General features: G+C 39.9%; 1 protein-coding gene across 1 annotated transcript in view; it reads left to right on the top strand.

Moving 5' to 3' along the window:
- Positions 1-2,163: 2,163 nt before the first annotated feature.
- Positions 2,164-21,193, top strand: part of Tcea1 (transcription elongation factor A1) — a 36,779-nt gene continuing 17,749 nt past the window's right edge. Inside the window, exons 1-2 of the mRNA XM_036179518.1 lie at positions 2,164-2,400; positions 10,486-10,548. Coding sequence (XP_036035411.1) covers positions 2,338-2,400; positions 10,486-10,548 — 126 coding nt within the window. The 5' untranslated portion in view covers positions 2,164-2,337. The remainder of the gene's footprint in view (positions 2,401-10,485; positions 10,549-21,193) is intronic.

Here is a 21,193-nt window from a genome sequence, read left to right as displayed (position 1 = left end):
CTGCTCACAACCCCCTTTTCCTTCCTATATATGCCTTGAGAGAAAAATAAAATGTTGGAGCTTGATCAGACGTCCTGTCTTGCTCTCATTCTTTGTGTCTCCTGTCCCTCTCGTTCGTCGGCCCTCCCTTTAGGTCCCCGTTGAAGACCCTGCTGGTCGGGGCAGAAAAATAGCAGTTAAGTGTTCAGGCAGTTCTCACAATCTTTAGGTCACATTGTATAGGAATTTATGGCTGGTCTACATGACCAGAGACCAGGAATACTTTCACAAGATGGCATAACTATAGTTCAGTAGCCTTCTACAACAGACAAAAGACCAAGTGTCGAGGAAAAGATGAATGGGAAGATAGCCTGCAAAAGAGGAAACATCCCCTAAGTGTTATATCCAAAATATAAAAAGAATTACAACACAACCAGACAGTCCAGGTAGAAGTTAGGAAAACAGGGACTGGAGAGATGGTTCAGAGGTTAAGAGCACTTGCTGCTCTTGCTGAGGAACCACATGCTGGCTTAAGGTTGTCTCTAACTCCAGTTCTGGGGATCTGATGCCCTCTTCTGGCTTCTACAGGCACCAGACATTCACAGACATAAAATAGAAATAAATCGTTAAAAAATTAGGCAAAATTGTACATTTTTTAAAGTGACAAATGTATAAAGTAAGGGCATGAGCTCTTCAAGGTATGGTTGAGGGTAAGGTCTTTATTGTAGATATGAGGGAAACTACAGCCAGAAGCATCATGAAGAGTCCAGAGCAGGAAGACAAAGGAGTAGACTAAACATGGCCAGCAGAATGGACCCAGCCATGGCAGGGTGGAGCAAGAGAGGACCAACAGAGTGGGGGCCAAGAAAGAGGACCAAGAACCAATGACACACGGCTAAAATGGCGTGGTTATATAAGAATCAGAAGCTGTGGGGAGGGAAGACTGTAAATTGGAGAATTTTAGGTAAGGGGATAGGATGAAATGAGTTAGGAAGCCAGGATGCCAGCAAGGACTCTGTAACAGGTACTTGCGATGTGAAGAGAGCATAGAGGTATGCTAATAGGTACCACAGTTAGCTATTTGTTCTAAGTTTCTTTTGGACCTGACAATAAAATTATGGAAAATTTGGAAACTGTCTAGTGGTCATAATAGTACAAACCTCCCACATCTTGCTCTGGTCTCCCCAAACATGAACCATAAAAACCTGTTATCTTGGTATAGAGAGAATTGTATTAGGTGGTAGATTTCAATTAATGATAATTCATTTTGGAATAGGGTTATAGTTGCGAATAGTATAAATTGGTACTAAGTGGTTTAACTGAGCACAGACCTAGTTTCTCATGTGCCAATGAGACAATTCTTGTTCCTTCTTTATTCTCAAGAATATTGAGGGGAAAGGTAAAAAAAAGAAAACAATGAAAAGCACGTATTGTGGACAAAACATGCTACTGAACTGTTTCCTTTCAATGGAAACTGTGATTGGTGACTGTCACCCTGGGAAACTATACTTTCTTTGCTCATTAGAGAAGCCCTAAAGTGTGGAAGGACACATCATTAGTTACTACTACTCTCATAACACGATCTTTTTCATTCTTAGTGACACGTGTTTAATTAATAACACTACATGTGTTTTAATTAATTTTTTCATTGGAAAGAAGACATTTTGAGGCTTAATGTTTGTAATATTCATTGGCTCTTGATTTATTAAAAACTTTTACACAGGGACAAAGTAAACAACCCCAAACAATATATATGTCAGTTTTCTACCTTGGCCTTTTATTAGTCACAATTCTCAAGGCTGTCATCTTCTAAATAGGTTTCCTTCAGCAGCTGAGAAGGTTCGAACAGCGGAGGCCGAGATTGGCCCCTCGGTGCTCTCTCATGCTCTTCAAAGCGGACAGCCACGCCTACTCCGATCCCTTCGGACGCGGTGCTGGAGGGGTTCGGTTGGAACCGGTTGCCGTCTATCGCCAGGAGCCGGGCTCCTGCTGGCGTGAAAGCCCATGAAAGTCCCATCCCAACCCTCCAGCAACGCGAGTTGAGGTAGGACCAGAAGTTCCAGACTTCTGCGGCCCGGAGCAGGTCAAGAAAGAGGACAGCGGGCCGGATCTTGCGGCCTTCTAGCGACCCTATCCAGACCTTCGCGATCGATTGGTAGCGCCTGCGCGGCGCGGGCGGCGCTCGACTGGCGCGGCCTAGGGGGCGGAGCGTTTGTCGCCGCCGCCGCCGCCGCCGCCGCCGCGGGCCGGGTCCGTGAGGAAGGCCTAGGCCGTCTGCTTCACGGCTTGCCGAGCGTCTGCGCAGCTTCTCCCGCTTCCCGTCCGCTGCGGCCGGGCGAGCGGAGGCCTTCCGGAGCCATGGAGGACGAGGTGGTTCGCATTGCCAAGAAGATGGACAAGATGGTGCAGAAGAAGAACGCGGTGAGCGGGCGGGCCCCGGGCAGGCCGCGGCCGAGACCGCGACACCGGCCCACGCGGAGCCAGTCAGGGCCGGGCCGCGCCGCGCGCCCTCCGGCTTACACGTCGGTGCCGGCAACGTCCGCAGTGAGCCTAGGATGAAACCCTCACTGTTTGAGAGAATGTGCGGCTGCCGCCGCCGGTTACCTTGGAACGGGCTTCACTGGGTGCCGCGGTCCGTTTACGGGCGGTAGAGTGCGTGCTCTGCCTCAGACCCGCATCGCTAGTAGAAACATTGTAGCCGCCGTCTCTTAGCAAGGAGGCCTGGGTGAGATGTGCGGGCCAGCCACGGTTAAAAACCACACTCCCCGGCGGGCTGCATGGTGCTAAGGCAGTGGCGGGCCGGTGACATCGTCTGTGTCCACCCCTTTGCTTCACACTTACCTCTCCTCGGCCAACTTCACCTGGGTTTGTTCTCCCGTACTCCGCACATTTTTATTACCAAAGTACTAGAAATCATTTGTTCCCATTTATGAAATTAAAGCCGTGAAGGGGTGCTTACTTACATTTGTTCAGCGCTTTAGAGTTACAGACCTCTGCAGAATTCTTTTGTAAGTAGGATACAGTTGTGCGTGCGTGGTATATACAATTTTTAATCAAGAGATTGAGTAAAATTACTTGTGCTTAAGTACTGTGTAGTTTTGGCTGAGCCAGGAGCTAGCTAATTTTCCACTTACTGCCAGCATAGGAATTAGTGTTACTACCAAATGACTAAAACTTTAGACTTCCCCTGTTCCTCTTTTTCAACAGGTGCGTTGCCCAGCATTTAATTTCATGCCCTGTTAATCAGCATTTGCAATTTTGGTCTTTTCAAATATTTCCTGTTTGTTTTCTGTTAGCCTGTGTCGTTTATCGTCCTTACTTATTGAGCCATTTTATTCCTTGCTGCAAGAGATGAGTTTTGGTTATATGATAGGTTGAACATTTCTTGGGTTTTGTTTTTTGTTTTTGTATTAAATTGGGAAGCTTTTCTCTCTGCCTGGAGGTCCCCAGTTTGCCACACTAGAAGCTCTCAGGGGGAAAAGGTTATTAACTGGGTTATTTTTTTTCCCTAATCCATCAGAACAAACTTCGAGTCTGTTTTCTGACAGTGCACAGCGTTAACCAATATGAAAATTTGCCTTTAAAAAGGAAAATAAATCTGGTTCTTTTTAGGTTTTTCGAGACAAGGTTTCTCTGTGTAACAGCCCTGATTGTCCTGGATCTCATTCTGTACACCAGGCTGACTAAGAGAACTCACAGAGATCCGCCTGCCCCTGCCTCCCAAGTGCTGGGATTAAAGGCATGCGCCACCACACCCAGCATAAATCTGGTTCTTTTAATTGCTTTTTCTTTCATTTTCCTGTCCTTCGAAATTCAAGCAGGCTGATGAAATAAAGAGAAAGGTCAGAATGACAACTCTGTCCATGAATTCTAAAACATTAACATTATGCATACACAGGTGCATAGGTTAGAGGAGAATTTGAGGATTTCTCTAAGTAACCCTGGCTGTCCTGGAGCTCAGAGATCCTTCTGCCTCCTGGGTGCCAGGATTAGAGGGATGTTCCTGGTGCTGAACTCACTAAACTTGAGATCAAGTGGCTTTACTGTTATCCATTTCCTTGGCATCCTTCCCCCCACCCCCCACTTATATTGGGTGTCATAATGTAGTACTGGCTGACATCAGGACCTTACTAGACCAGGCTGGCCTCAAACTCCTAGAGATTGTCTGCCTCTGCATCCTGAATGCTGCGATTAAAGTTCTGGGCCATTACCATGCCCACTCCCAAGACTGGTTTTTGTTTGTGTGTGCGTGTGCGCGTGCGTGTGCGCGCGCGTGCGTGCGTGCGTGCGTGTGTGTGTGTGTGTGTGTGTGTGTGTGTGTGTGTGTGTTGTGTTGTGAAGGTGGGGTCTTGTTATGTAGTCCAAACTGACCTGGAACCCTTAGCTAGGCTCATGTGATTCTCCTGACTCAGTCTCCTCATAAATGGGATTACAGGCATGAACTGTGATAGGAGCTATTTTTAAGTTATTTTAGATCATAAAAATGGAAACTGCCTCAAGTATTATAGTTATAACTAACAGACAAATCTAAGTTCTGCTTTTTTAAAAAAAATATCACTTAATTTTAATAAAGCTATAGAGTAGATGTCACTTAATTACAGCTACCAATTATTGAGCTTGTACTCTCAGCCACATATTCCTCTAAATCCAGTAATTATCAATTGTACCTCTTTTTATTACTCAGATAGTTTTGCTAGATAGTAGATACTCAGATAGTAGTCCCATTCTATAAAGGAGAATTTGGAAATGAAAAACACCCTTGGAACCTCTACATACATTGTATCTTTGTTGCTTCTGGAAATTCCGTATCAATAAAATCTTATAGTATGTGACATCTTTTAACTAGCTTCTTTCAATTACTGTAATGTCCTGTGTTTTATTTTGAGACAACAGTCTCACTGTGTTGTCTGGACTAGTTAAGAACTCTCTGGTTTTTTTGTTTGTTTTTAGTATCTTGAGTAGCTGACTGGGACCCTAGATACATGCCACCATGCTCAAGCTCACTATATGTGTTTTAAAATCCAGTCTGTATCACATCTTGTTAATATTTCATTTTTTTCTATTATAGAACAGTATTTCATTGTACTGGCATGTATATCACATTTGGGTTCATCTTTTGATGTACATCTAGGCCGTTTCCACTTTGGGCTATAAAACTAATGTTAAGATATACTTATGTTTGTTTGTTTTAGCATGTTTTCATTTTTGTTAGGTATATACGTAGGAGTAGAAATACTGCAGTGTCTATGTGATATTTCTTTTTAATCCTAGGTCTGGACTCCTAGGCAAACACTGTACCATTAAACTATACCCCAAACCTACTTAACCATTTGAGAAACTGTCAAAAAAATTCCTTTTTTTTTTCTCCCCACAAAGTGGCACATACCATTTTACGTTGCCATCAGTAGTACTTGACTGTTTTGATCTCACTACATTGTTCTAAAACTTGTTGATGTTTATCCTTTAAATTACAGTCTTTAGTGAAATGCTCTGGGCATCTTTTCCATATTTACTGGACGTCTGTGTATCTGTTTTGAAGGAACATCTATACAAGCCCCAGGCCACCCCACCCCAGCTGTCTCTTATGTCCAGTGTTTTCTGTGTTTTAATACTTCACTTGTGTACTTGACCATTTCATCTACCTCTTAGAAGCTATGTTATTCTCTTCAATATGTGAGAAGCCTGAAAAGGATTTTTAAAATTAATGGAAACAAGAGTATGAATTTGAATCTGGGTCATAGGGAAATATAGCGCATGTTCTTAACTGTAAGTTCTTTATGCCTCTTCTTTTTGCATGTGGAAAAGAAGGATGTTTGAATCCTCTAGTTTTATATGAATTAGGTTGTCTGAAAGTTTGAATACTGTATTTTGTAAAAGCACTTCTGCTAACAGAAGCACTAAAAATGTAATCAAATAGTGTGATAGTTGTAGTTTATTTTTCAGTCAGTACTGTGAACTAAGTGTGGCTTTGGAAGTTAGAGTCAGATCTTTCTTCCTCTTGCATCATTATTTATGGCTTGATGCTAGGAGGGAGGTGACTGGGGAGGGATAGAATGCAGCTTTTGTTTGGTAGTGAGTTCTGCAAGCACAGTTGTCAGTGGTGGGCCAGAGGAATGGAAAACGCAGTTGCGCTGGATCACAGACGTAGAGGGTTGTTGTTTGTTTTGATGTAATCCCTGGAGCTGGGTGGTATACAGCTTGCTAGTAGAGTAATAGGTTAGCATGTATGAGGCTCTAGGTTCAATCTCTAATATTAAATAAAATTCTCTGAGATGCTAAAGGATTGCTGTCTTGTTTACTGCTATGTGCTCACACAGAATGGAGCTTATTATATGGCATTAAGAGTATCTATTGAAGGGCTGAAGAGATGGCTTACCTGTTTAGAGAACTTACTGCTCTTGCAGAGGACTTGGGTTTGGTTCCCAGCACCCACATTGGGGGCTTACAATTAACTGTAACTCCAGTCCCAGAGGATCAGCTTTCTCTTCTGGCCTCTGCTGGCAACACACACACACACACACACACACACACACACACACACACACACACACACATAAATACATGCAGACAAACACTCATATACATAAAATCAGAATTTTTCAAATATTTTCCACAATACCTAGTATACAGTAACTCCAAAGATAAATTGTCACTGAGTTAGCGTACAATCATGCTTTTGGCTGGTTCATCCAGTTCATCTTAGTTTATTTTGTAAAGAACCTTGAATGAAATTCTCATCTGGTTGGAACACTTGGTAGTTGTTGAGAACAAGCATAGTTGCTGAATCCAATCAGTCACTTACCATTTTCTTCCTATCATAGCCTCAGTCTCCTAAACCTATTCTCACCAAAGGGCTGAGTAGAAACAAAGTCAAAGTCAATCTGTTGCTGCTACATGGAAAATGACTTAAATCATGTGTTGTATTGCTAATGTGACATGGCACGTGTGCCTTAAGAGAACAAGAACTACCTATAAATTTGAATTTGTTAACTTCTTATTGATTTTTAGTCTGAAATGAATCAGAAAGTCCATGGAGATGTGGCTAGAAGAAAATGCTATCAAAAATAGAGAATATAGATAGATCTGTTAAAAGCCTTTGGACTCTTGAGAATTACAGAATATTTCAGATTGACAAGATATTATGCCTCATCATGTATTACGTGATACCTCTAAAAGGGATTTGGGCAGCTCCTAGCAATCAGACATTAACATTTCTATAGTGAATACTGTACCCTTAACATTAAGTGAAGTTAAAAAAAAAAAAAAAGACATTAAGTTAGGTATGTAGAACCATTAGCTTTACATCTGTTGAGACTAGCCTTTGCTGCCAAATGAATTTCTTAACTTTTCAGTTTTTAGTTTGATTTGGAGGGAGGTGGGACAATATGCACATACATGATTAAACCTCATCTGTACTGAAAAAAGAAGTGCTGTAGAAATTCTTTAAGATGTATGTATGTATGTATGTATGTATGTATGTATTTATTTTACATATATATATATATATCCTATCCTGAGTGTATGTATATGCATTACATGCATTCAGGTGCCCATGAAAACCAGAATGTTAGGTGCCCTGGAACTGGGTTGCAGGTGATTCTAAGCCACCTGAATGGGTACTGGGAACCAAACCCGAGTCCTCTGCAAGAGCAGCAAGTGTTCTTAATTGCTGAGCCATCTCTCCAGCCCCTTAGAATTTTTTTTTTAAATTAGTGTTGAACTTTAGACCAATGATCTCTAACAATGTTTTACTGTATTTAGTTCAGTCTAAATAAAACGTATACAGAATTTTAACATAAAAAGAGATCTATAAACCACAAATGGTTAAAATCCTTTATAATAACCTGTTTCATAATTTTTCTTGTGTTTTCTTTCAAGTTTGTGGTTAAATTAAAATGTTCTATATTGATGTTGTCGGAAGAGATGTTAATACCATTTTATTCTGGAAGGTCAGGTCTGGTGTTGAATGGCTTCAAATCATGACTGGAAATCTTTTCTTGGTTTTATTTTTTAAAAGAATAACAGTACAAAGTGCTGGAGAGATGCCCCAGTTAAGAGCCCTAGCTGCCCAGGTTTGATTCCCAGTACCCCAGATAGTGGATAACAGCAGGCTGTAACTCTAGTCCTAGGGAATCCAACATACTCTTTTAGCCTCCAAAGGCACTGGGTATGCATGTGGTGCTCAGATACATAGGCAGCCAAAATACCCATGCACATATAAAAAATACATTATTTTTTTTTTTTAAAGAAACACAGTATGAAAGTTTTGCTTCTTTCTATAGAATGCACTGTGGTGAGGGATTTTTATTTTTCCCAGGTATGCTGTGTTTTCATTGATTTGTAAGGTGCCTTGTTTTCATATTTTAAGAGTTTGGAAGGCAGCGTGAGTTACATATATAGTTAGCCAGATGGCTCTTGGTAGTGTACTGTGTACTTTCACAGCAGAATGTCAAAACTTGTGGAGAGAGGGCTGGTAAAATGGCCTAAGAGCATGAGTTCCATCCCTAACACCCAAAGCGGGAACAGAAAGCCAACAGTTGCATGTCATGTCGCCCTCTGACTTTCCCAAGTGCGCTGTGGCATGCGGGCACCCCCACTCACCCCCACACATGCACACACAGGAAGAATAATAATGATGTGCAGAGTCAGTGTCATAATCTTGGAAGAAAATCAGAGATACCCTGAGGAAGTAAATAGAAAGAGTAGAAAAAGTGTGGTTCTCCATGCTGCAAATCCAGCCTGGCATTAGTTTTCTTATGGATTCTTTCACAGAGTGTTTCATTACATTCATGTTTTGAGACAAAGAGTCCCTGTATGGCCCAGGCTGACCTTAAACTTGTGATGCTCCTTCCTCAGTCTCCCAGCGTTGAGATTACAGGCACCTGTTACCACACTACCAGAGTTATCACCCTATTACTAGTCTTCTTGATACAACTTTTTTTTTTTTTTTTTTTTTAAGCTGAGGATCGAACCCAGGTCCTTGAGCTTGCTAGGCAAGTGCTCTACCACTGAGCTAAATCCCCAACCCCTTCTTTTTTGTTTTTTGAGACTAGGGCTCACTATGTAATCTGGAACCTGCAAAGAGTTGCCTGTCTGCCTCCCAGGTTCTAGGATTCAAGTTATATGCTGTGCTGCCTTACCTAACCCTCTGTAGAAACAGACATTATCACATTTGAGCCAAAAAATGATTTATAAATGTCTGGTTCTGAATATGAAGTACTTTGGTAACACCTTAGCTGATTTGTTTTATTCATATTTTCCATTTTATGTATATAAGAGGCAATATATGATAAAAATAAAAATTTCATGTCTAAAAGAATTCTTGAGTTTTGCTGTTGTTGTTTGTTTAACAGTATCTGACTTCAGCTCTTAGAGATCCATTTACCATAGCATTGTGAGTGCTGAGAATAAAGGTGTGTACATAGCTAAAAGGGTATTTTTCAATAAGCAGAAGGAAAGGGCGTTAAAAGAAAATATACCATAACTTTTGTGTGTGTTTGTGTGTTTTTGAGCAGAGGAAATGAGGCAGAGAGTAAAGCATGGGAGATGGAATTCTTTTTCCCAGAACCCACATAAAAAAAGACTGGAGGTGGGTTTGGTAGCTGTTTTGTAATCCCAGTGCAGAGGGTACAGGCAGGGAATCCCTGGAACAAGCTGGAGCACTGAGTTGAGCAGGAGGCTTTGCCTGAGTGTGTAAGTGGAAAGGGACTAGGGGAAGACACCTGACCTCAGACCTCTTAGCACTCTCTGACACACACAGGGAAACCCACACAGATAGAAAAACAAATTAAATTTTCCTTTTTTTTTTTTCTGTTCTTTTGAAATGTAGAACATTAATGAAATGACTGTTTTAGGTAAAATGAAATTAAGTGAATACCAGAGTGCGCAGCAATGTGGCACATGCCTTTAATCCCTGCACTTAGGAAGCAGAGGCAGGTAGATCTGAGTTTGAGGCCAACCTGGTCTACATAGGGAATTTCAAGCCATCCAGAGCTACCTAATAAGACCCTGTCTCCAAAAAAAAATAAGGCAGTGGGGGGTGGGGAGGGGTAGTTGGCCAAAGTTATAGGTGGCACTGTTGCCCCTCTGTTCCTCTTTAATGCCAGTTTGTATTATCCTTGCATGGATAAGCACTAGAGGGTATAGCAGCTGTTGGGCCTCCCATTTTCTCAGTCTGGCTTTTCTCACATGCAGCTCTTTCCAATGGAAGTCTTAGGTATGTTTTTTTATTACAGTAAGAAATTTTACATTTCTTCTCCGAAGATACATTTGCACAAATACTGTTGAAAATACAATTCAAAATTACTTCACAAGTGCTAGCCATAACTCAGAAAGCAGATATTATAAACCTCAGATGTTTTAATCTCCATTGTAAGATGATAGATGTATGTATATGCATACATGTATCTTTGTACTCATGTGAGTAGATGAGCCATTGTATTGTTAATTGGCTAGTCCTTGCTCTGCTTCCATGGGAATTCAATATTAACCTGTTTTATTTTATAGGCTGGTGCGTTGGATTTGCTGAAAGAACTTAAGAATATTCCCATGACTCTGGAATTATTACAGGTATGTGCTTCTAAATGTCAGAATGTTTAAATTGGTAATTGCCATAAAATAATAGATCATCTTCATTATCAATAACATGCTTTTAATCTATCCTTTTATAGAATAGATCATTCTTGTTTGTTTGTTTTGGTTTTTTGAGACAGGATTTCTTTCTCTGTAGCTTTGGAGCCTGTCCTGGACTAGCTCTGTAGACCAGGCTGGTCTTGAACTCACAGAAATCAACCTGTCTCTGCCTCCTGAGTGCTAGGATTACAGGCATGCGCCACCACCGCCTGGCGATCATTCTTTTTTTAGATGACAACATGAATCAGTCAGTTGTTATAAATTATATATGTGTTCCTCAAAGAACTTTCCAAGGTTATGGGGTCGTGAGATCTCAGCGTAAGGGCTGCCCCTGGATTCTTGGCTTTGGTTTGGTCTTCCAGCATTTCACTGTAGCTTAGTGTAGGATGAGAGGGAATCACCACTCTTCTCCCTCTTTCAGCATCAGCCATACATGCAAACAACTGAATGTCAGCAGAGTGAGTACTGAAGTCTAGGTGCTCAATCTAAAGTAAGAAAGTAAGTCAAAATGTTAAAAAGGGAAGTAAGTATGGTCAATAACATGAATGTAGATTTTTTCCACTAGACATACCTTGTTGTTCTTGAGCATTCTTCCTTGATGTTTCTATTTCATTAAATCAGAATTCAAGAAAGAATTAGAAAGGTGTGTGAACCTTGCTGGGGAAAATTATCTTCAGGAGTGTCTAACTGAAACTGAGCATGTTTCTCATTATAAAGATGATAAAACTACAATCATTTTAGTAGCATTTGTTGACAAAAAAAAATCACAAATGTTTTAAGTTCCATTAACCTATATTTTTGCAAATGTATTAAAATTCATTTGCTCATCCTGATGGTTGCTTATGTTGTTTATTCTGTTTTAATATTTTAATAAGGACATAAGTGTATTACTGTACTTAATGTATAGTTTGCTTTTCTTTGCAGTCTTATGTGTTTTATTTAACGTGCTTTAAAGCACTTCTGAGGAAGATGTCTGTAAGTTTCACCAAATGGCCAGAACGATCTATAGTTGAAAACAAAACCAAATAAAAAGAACTTTACATGCAGTCTCAAGAAAGAGGAAGCTACCCATGAAGTTGAATTTCTGGGTTCTAGGATCAGCAGCCATTTCCTTTTGGATAGTACCTTACCTCCCACCTAGGTGTAACCCTTCCTAGCAGAGGTAGTAGGCTTATGTGGAGAAAATACCTTGAAAGCAATCTTAGTAATCCCAGCAAGTAATTGAGAGATGTATAGAGTTATAAAAGTGTGGAGACTAGGTAGGGTTTGCATTTTTATCCATCTCTAATTTTTTTTCTCTTCAGTCTAATTATATAACAGATACTTGAAATTTTATTATGGCTAACAATTGTGAATGTCAGTAAATTAAGATCTTTCTCCCTTGGAGCTCAAAGACTATGAGAAGAAATTGTATTTAAAAGCAATAGCATTGGTAACCAGGTAAAGTCTGGAAGAAAGGGAAGTTTCTGTTTTTCAAAGTTTTATTATTTTATGTGTATAGATGTTTTGCCTACATGTGTGTCTATGCACTATGTGTCAGAAGAGGGAGGGCTTTGGATCCATTGTAACTGTAATTAACAAATGGTTGGGAACCACCATCTGGATGCTGGGAATTGAACCTGGGTCCTCTTCAAAAGCAACAAATGATCTTAACCACAACCAACTCTCTGTCCCACCCCAGAAGTTAATTTCTTAGCGTGATCACTTAATGTGGGAGCTCATAAAAGCTTTCACACAGGTGGTCTCTAAAGATATTCAGGTTCTCTCTCAGCAGAAAAAGCATGAGGAAGCTGTGTGGCATATTGGGTATGCAGGGCAAGGAAGAGCTAGAGGCAGGATGGCATAGAGCTTCATATACTCTCAAGAGCAGTACTGCCTGGAGGTGTTAGGAGATGATATAACTAGATCTGCACTATGAAAGATGGAAGACTGGCTGACTAGTGAAGTTATTCAGGTGTACTCTGATAGGGGAGTAAACAGATGTTAGCAGTAAAAATGGAGAGAAGAGGATTTGAGGGGGTTATGGGCTCGGAAATGATTATTTCCCTATATAGCCCAAGGTGGCCTGGAACTCTCAATCTTACTGCCTCAGCCTCCCAAGTAGAATGCACCAACTTGGACAGCTTCTATCAATGTTTTCTTAAATATGATAACTAAGGCACAAGCAACCATAGGTGTAAACAATTACATCAAAAGGTAAAACTTGCCGGGTGGTGGTGGCGCACACCTGTAATCCCAGCACTCGGGAGGCAGAGGCAGGTGGATCTCTGTGAGTTCGAGGCCAGCCTGGTCTACAAAGCGAGCTCCAGGACAGGTTCCAAAGCTACAGAGAAACCCTGTCTCGAAGAAAAAAAAAAAAGGTAAAACTTTTATGCTTAAAAAAATCAGTAGGAAAACAAAAAGATAGACCTGGTTCCTGCCTATAATTTAGGAGGCTGAAACAGAAGGGCTGCCTACAGTGATTCATGTCTGTCTGTCTGTCTCTCTCTTACAACACACACACACACACACACACACACACTCACTCACTCACACAGAAAGTAAGTAAAAAGAGAGCCAGAATGTGGCTCATTGGTAGAGTGGTAGAGTACTTTCTTGGTTATGTATAAGGCCCTGTATTCATTTCCTGGGGGATAATGGGAAATAATATTTTCAAATCTTACCTGGTAAGGATTGCATTAAGAGCTACTACAAATCAGTAAGAAAGAAGCAATCCAGACTAAAAATGGAAAAGGGAAAGAAGACATTTCTCCAAATAAAATGGAGAAAAGATGCTGTAGTCAGGAGGTGGTACCAGGAGAGTTTCTCAGTTCAAGTCGAGCCTGGGGTACATAGGGATGACCCTGACTCAAAGAAAAACAAGGAAGGAAAAGCCAACTAGCACATGAGAAGATGCTCAGCATCACAAGATCCTTAGACACATGGAAAGACACACCACATTTTAATCATATAACTCTATACTCCTTAGAATGCATATAACCCAAGAGACCCTAACACCTGCTAGCAAGGATAGAGAAACTGGAGTCTCTGCTTACTTCTACTAAGAATGTATGTTACATAGAGTTACTATATGATATATCAATTCTATTCCTAGGTAGGTAAACAAGAGCAACGAAAAACATATATTCACACAGATCTGTGTATTAACATGTATAGAACATGATTCCTAATAGTCCAAAAGAAACTCAAATGTCCATTAACTAGCAAGCCAATAAATGTGCTATTTATTTACATACTAGTATTTGTATATGTGTGTGTTTGTCTATACAGTGTTAATAGTATTCACCTGTAAAAAGGAAAAGGTTCTGATGTGTTCTACAACAGAGACAAATCTTGAAAACATGAAAGAAGCCAGACATAAAGTCATATATTATGTGATTCTATTTCTAAGAACTCTCCAAAGTTGACAAATATACAGACACATAAGGTATTGGTTGTAAAGGGCAGATGGAGGGACCCCTATAAAGGGAAATGAAGGATGACTTAAAAAAGTAGACAGTTTTTTGTGGGATTTTAGAGTAACAAAAATGTTCAGAAATTCATTATGGTTAAGGATAGGAAAATTCTTTGAACATACTAGGAACTACTTGTCTTAGGGTTTCTACTGCGGTGACAAACACAGTGACGAAAAACAACTTGGGGAGGAAAGGATTTATTTCAGCTTTCAGTTCCTGATCCTAGTCCATCATGGAGGAAGCCAGGACAAGAACTCAAGGCAGAACCTGGAGGAAGGAACTGAAGCAGAGACCATGGAAAAATGCTGCTCATTGGCTTGTTCTTCATGACTTGCTGAATTTGCTCTTTTATATACTCCAGAATTACTGTCTCAAGAGTAGTATTGCTCACAGTGGGCTCAGCCCTTCCACACCAATCATCAGTCGAGAAAATGCCTCACAGACTTGCCTGCAGGCCAAGTTGATGGCATTTTTCTCATTTGAGGTTCCCTATACTCTGGTGACTCTAGTTTGTGTTAAACTGACAAATAAAATAAGAACTCTAACCAACACACTACTAATATAAAGGAATAAATTATGTAGCATGTGAAGTGTATCTTAATAAAGCTGTTAAAAACTAGAAGAAAAGCTGGGCAGCAGTGGCGCATGCCTTTAATCCCAGCACTCGGGAGACAGAACCAGGCAGATCTCTGTGAGTTCAAGGCCAGCCTGGTCTACAGATCGAGGTCCAGGACAGGCACCAAAACTACACAGAGAAACCCTGGCTGCTATGAGACAAGGCAATTCTGGATTACTTACCATCTCCACCCCTTAACCACCACCCCAATACTGCCACCCCTCAAATCCTCTTCTCTCCATTTTTACTGCTAACATCTGTTTACTCCCCTATCAGAGTACACCTGAATAACTTCACTAGTCAGCCAGTCTTCCATCTTTCATAGTACAGATCTAGTTATATCATCTCCTAACACCTCCAGGCAGTACTGCTCTTGAGAGTATATGAAGCTCTATGCCATCCTGCCTCTAGCTCTTCTTTGCCCTGCATACCCAATATGCCACACAGCTTCCTCATGCTTTTTCTGCTGAGAGAGAACCTGAATATCTTTGGAGACCACCTATGTGAAGGCTTTTACAAGCTCCCAGATTAAGTGGTCAGCTTTTTTGTACTTCTCTCTCATTGTGTCATTGTTGTCTTCCTCCATCCCCCTTCCCCCAGATACCTCATTACATATACCTTGTTTCAAAAACCCTTGCAGAGCACTGGGCAGACAGATACCCATGCATGCCAGCCATTGCTTAATCCAAGGTTACAAAGACTCATTCTGGAACCATTTGTTAAAAGTGTTCTTTGGGCAGGCTGCTGCTAAAGGGATGGCTCCGTGGCTAAGTGCATACTGCTTGTAAAGAAATACAGTTTGCAACTCCAACCCTTTTCTGATTTTTGTGGATATAAATTTAATTGATGAAGGTCTGAGGGAGTCCTCTCTGCTCTACTCATCTGCACTTGTCCCATGCTAGCACTGTAGCCAGAAGTTTTCCTTTGTCCCGCTCACAGAGGCTTATATTAATTAAAACTGCTTGGCCATTAGCGCAGGCTTACTACTAACTAGTTCTTACACTTAAACTCAGCCCATTTCTGTTCATCTATATGTCACCACATGTTCTGTGGCTTTACCTGTGTGTCATTACATGTTGTTCCCTGGACAGTAGGCTGGCATCTCCTGACTGAGCCTTCCTGTTTCTAGAATTTTCCTTGTCTGATTATCCCACCTATACTTCCTGCCTGGCTACTGCCCAATTAGTGTTTTTATTAAACCAGTGTACAAAAGCATTATCCCACAAGATAGCACCTCAGTATTGTCATCTCAGTGGGTTGTAGTGAATTTGGAAATAGTGAATTGTGAGTTCTCCAACTTTGTTGCCAGGATTGTTTTGGTAAAATGTTTCAGTGATTTGGGGTAAGTTACCAGTTTTAACCAAAGACAGGTCAGATTCCATTCATAGCATTGGGTCTGTAATTTTGACTTGATTATTACTAAAGTACTAACATTTAGGCATTCCAATTCCTGAAGCCAGGATGTCTTTCCATTTATTTAGTTTAGCCCATCTTTCTTTTTTTTCCGCAGTGTTTTGTATCAGCTATTTCTTAAATGTTTTTCTTTATATATTTGTGTGTTTGCAGTAGCAAACTTGCAGTAGCAAGTTGAAGATCTAGTAACTTGGTCAGACAGTGATAGTGCATGCCTTTAATCCCAGCATTTGGGAGGCAGAGGCAGGTTGGATCTCTTGAGTTCTAGGACAGCCAATGCTACAAAACAAACAAAAATCTTAGGATAACTCTAACCAAGCAAGTGAAAGACTTGTATAATAAAAAAAATTTAAGGCATTGAAGAAAGAAATTGAAGAAGATACCAGAAATGGAAAAAACATCCACACTCATGGATTGGTAGGATTAATATTGTGAAAATGGCCATCGTAGCAAAAGCCATCTATAAATTGAATGTATCTCCATCAAAATTCCAAGACAATTCTTCACAGAAATTGAGAAAGAATCTTCAATTTTATATGGAAACAAAACGTCCCAAAAAAACTGGATAGCTAAAACAATCCTGAATGATAAAGTAACTGCTGGAGATATCACAACCTAGATTTCAACTTCTGTTACAGAGTCATAGTAATAAAAGCAGCATGGTATGGGCATTAAAACGGATTGATGAGTGGAATTGAATTGAACCAAACAATTCCACATACCCGCCAAACACCTGATTTTTGACAGAAGCCAAAAATGCACACTGGAAAAAAAAATAGCATCTTTAACCTATGGTGCTGGTCAAAACTAGATAGTTGCAAGTAGAAGAATGCAAATAGAACCATATTTATTTGAGTCTGCACAAGACTGAACTTCAAATGGTTCAAGGACTTCAGCCTGAGACCAGATACCCTGAAGAAGAGAAAGTGAGGAATATTCTTGGAACACATTGGCACAGAAAAGGACTTTCTGAATAAGACACCAATACCATAGGCATTAAGACCAACAGTCAGTAAACAGGACCTCATGAAGTTGAAAAGCTGCATAAGGACACCAAAATTCAAAGGGCCATCCTACAGAATGGGGAAAGATCTTAATACATTTGGCAGAGGGTTAATATCTGGTATATATAACAAACTAAAAAAATAACTGAGCATAAAACCCAATTTTAAAATGGACTATGGAGCTAAACAGAGTTCTCAAAAGATGAAACACAAATGCCTAAAGAAACACAAAGAAATGTTCAACATCTTCAGCCATCAGGGAAATGCCAATTATAATTTCTCTGAGATTTTCTCATACCCTAGTCAGAATGACGAAAAGGAAAAAAGAAAAAATGATAGCACATGCTGGAGACTATGCAAGGACTATCCATTGCTGGTGGAAGAGCAGACTGGTACAGCCGCTATGGAAACTGTGGAAGTTCCTTGGGATGCTAGGAATAGATCTATCTTAAAATCCAGTTATAACGCTTTTGGGTATATACCCAAAGGATTTTGGGTATATCTTACTATAGAGATATTTGCTTGTTCATGTTTTTTGCTGCTCTATTCATAATAGACAGAAATTGGAACCAACCTAGACGGCCATCAACCAATGAATAGGTATGAAAATATGTTGTAGTTACACAATGGAGTATTATTCAGCTGGTAAAAAAAAGTAAAACTTAACATTAAATAGATCAAGTTAGAAAAAAGTCCTGAGTAAGGTAATCCAGATCCCAAAAGACAAGTATTGCATATTTTCTCTTATATGTGGATATTAGCGTTTAAGCCTTTGATATGTGTGTTACAGTCTGAATGACTGCTAAGGTTAGTAAAACACCAGGGAGGGAAGGAGAAGATCTCCCAAGGAAGGGAAACTAGAATATAGTATTACAGTTAAGTAAAGGAGAAAATAGAATAGGAGGGTAAAGTAAAGGGGGTAAAATGGGGAGGGATTACTAACTTGAAATGCCATTTAAAAAAACATTTGTAAATCTAATGTAGCTTCCAAAAATAACATATGATAGGAATCTAAATGGAGTCACCAAATAGTAATGGAGACAATACCCCAGCCTAACATCTTATTCTGTCACATCAAACCTCCAGTGCCAGGAATGCAATGCATTCCTGCATCCTTGTTGACTCATTAGCCAAAGGGCTCCTGTGGAATCCCCAAACATCGCAGGTCATTGCTAATGCTGTTGGTTTGCTCTCCACAACCTGATGCTAAGAATCTGTTGCTGAAGACACTTATGTAAGGAATATGGAGAAGTTGAGCTGATGCCTGACTAGAAGCTTCACCCCTACTGACTAGTGTTCATAGTGCTAGACATTACATTGTATGATACTGAAGGAAAAATGTAGTATCACCCATCTACAAATCCTGTGACCTCTCTGCAAAATGTACTGGTAAAATGGCACAAATGTTGCGGAAGTAAGTAACCAATCACTTTTTAAATTGGAGTTGAGGCCCACTCCATGAGATGGAACCCATATCTGAAACTGATAAGGACCTGAGACTAGATAGGTTGTGGACCTAGCAGAAAAGCTAATACTATTACTTTACTAAAGGAGGAGTAATAAAATAACTCTTAATGGCACATCAGTTTCTCACTTCACTCAACCCTTACCAAAAAAGGTTCTTTTTGTAATGGTAATTAACACAGAGACCCACAACTGGACAATCTATAGAGAGTGAGAGACTTTGGAATGCTCAGTCCTAAATCGGATGTTTTCACCAAACCCTTCTCAATGCTTGGTAGAGGAAGTGAAAAGATTGTTAATAACCACAGATGACGGATGACTTCAAGGAAATAGTATCTTCCAGGTACAACAGGACTGGTGCACATACTAACTTCACTCACAGAGACTGGTAGCATGTACAGGTTCAAGCCAGATAGTGTCCTAATACTGAGAAAGGGAAGTGGACAGTTTTCTACCTTAAACCAAGAATTTATCTGAAGTTGGTATTGGAGGGAAAGGGAAAAATCATTATTTTTTCAATGGAGTGTGACTTGGGTATATCAACTACATTCCAGAGCAGGCCCCATGTCCAGGAGTAGTTGGCCAACAGAAAATGAACTCTGGTATTTTTGTGGACTTTTTATTTCATTTTGTCTGTCATTTTTGGTTTTATTAGTCTTTTGCCTATTTGTCTTGATTTTCACTTCTGTGGGTCTTATGCAGTTTCTTTTTGTTTCTTTTTTGTGGTTTTTTTTTTTTTTTTTTTAGAAAAAAAACAAAGTTAGGTGGGTAGGGACATGGAGAACATCTAGGAAGAGTTGCAGGAAAAGGGAAAAACAGGAGCAAAATATTATATTAAAAAATCCTAATTACTCAACTAGGAATATAGCACTTGCCTAACGTATTTAAGGTTTTGGGTTCTGTCCATAGAACTTGAAACAAATAAACAAACAAGCTTGTGTATGATGGTGAATGGGATTTCTGAGTTGGAGCCACTTGATCTTGATGTGCGTTATAATTCTTGAGCGTGCTCAGTGCTCCACCATGTCTTTCATGGTAGTCCTCCCTCTCTCCTCCCTGCCTTTTCTCCTGTCTGATTTTAAATAGAAACCTTGGTAGAAGATAGGTAATTTCTCTGCTACCGTGTAACGGGCCACCTTTTAAACAGCCTATTTATAATATCTAAATCTTAGCATACCAGTTTTAGGAAAAGTCTTCTGAGAGAGAAATCTAGACATAGTTGCCCAAGCAAATAGCTTCTTATTCGTCTCCATCCTCTGCTTTATTCCATTTCCCCAAGTGTCTGCTCATTATAGGAAAAAGATATGTGCTGTGGTCTTTTTTCATTCCACCTCAGCAACCTGATCTCTTGTTATGCAGCTAAATAGTCTCTTGTAGAAAGCTGCATACTTAGACTAGGTGCCAAGCAAGGAATGGTTGGTTTTTATAATCAAAGCATCCTGTTATCATTAAATAACTGTCACTCAACAGCACAGTTTATTCTTCTCCTTATATCTTGGTCTCCTGCAGGACCTTCTAGGATGCATTTTCTGACACACAGTGTGTCAGGCTACACTTCATAACTCAATAATTCAAGTTATTTCCTCCATACATCCAAAGTTAGGATTTCTTTTAGAAAACTTGCTTTGTGAACCCCAAATATTGGGGGTAGGTGTTAAAATTTGGGGTTCTTTTCATTCTTCTGCTGTGGAACCCCACCTGCTTTGCTCAGCTTTCTGAGAGATACACAGAACTACTGCAGCTCACTGTGTATTCTAAATTCTTCAGCTTTTGTGCTGAGCGTTTAATAATTTAGAAGGAAGCCTTTAGGTACCTACTTACTTTTGTACCACAAAAGTATCAGCAGGAGGTTTCCTTTATTATTCCTAAACAGCTAAGAATTTCTTTATCATGTTTTCCTCCATAGACCATGTTTTGAAAGATTGTCTTCTAACAACTTGAACTTACTGAATAATTTACCATTGTTATTTACTGTTCATAATTGAGCTGTCATAGCTTTTATGGTTTTTAGTGAGTTGGAAAGAACATTCATTCTAGAAGTGATCAAACATAGATGGAAATTCTAGTCTTCCCAGTGAGCAATGGTATAATGCTGAGCAGGTTATATTGGTATTTCCAGTCTCATTGTCTTTAAAAATAGGTATAATGATCTCAATGTTGAAAGGTTCTTGGGAAGACTTATATACCTAGTTATTTCAGTATAATCCTAGTATAATATTACTGCGTGTTAAATGTTATCTGTATTCTAAAATCCATTTTAATAACTAATTATATGCTGCTTACATAGAATCAAAAATAAAGATGCCTCTTAATCTTCTCTACGTGGTAGTTTTTGTTTAGATAGCTTTTGTTAGGAGTTGCAGCCAAGTGCTCTGAGGTAATCTCTGCCATGGCCATGAGCATATCAGCTTACCTTCTGTACACATACATTTTACATCTCACCCTCATTTCTCCCTGAAAGACTGAGTTCATTTCAGTAGTTCATTGCTTGATACCACATTGCAAAGTTGTTGATCTCAGTGATGAAGCAATGGTGACTCCAGTGGTGGATCTGAAGATATGTGTACTTTCACCAGAATGTGAATAATTGAAGGTTTTAAATATAAGAGAAAAGTCTGAAAAAAAAGCAC

This window comes from Onychomys torridus, chromosome 2 (assembly GCF_903995425.1).
Source record: "Onychomys torridus chromosome 2, mOncTor1.1, whole genome shotgun sequence".
Lineage (NCBI taxonomy): Eukaryota > Metazoa > Chordata > Mammalia > Rodentia > Cricetidae > Onychomys > Onychomys torridus.
The sequence above is the reverse complement of the archived record's forward strand: the minus strand, read 5'-3'. Positions and strand labels throughout refer to the sequence as shown.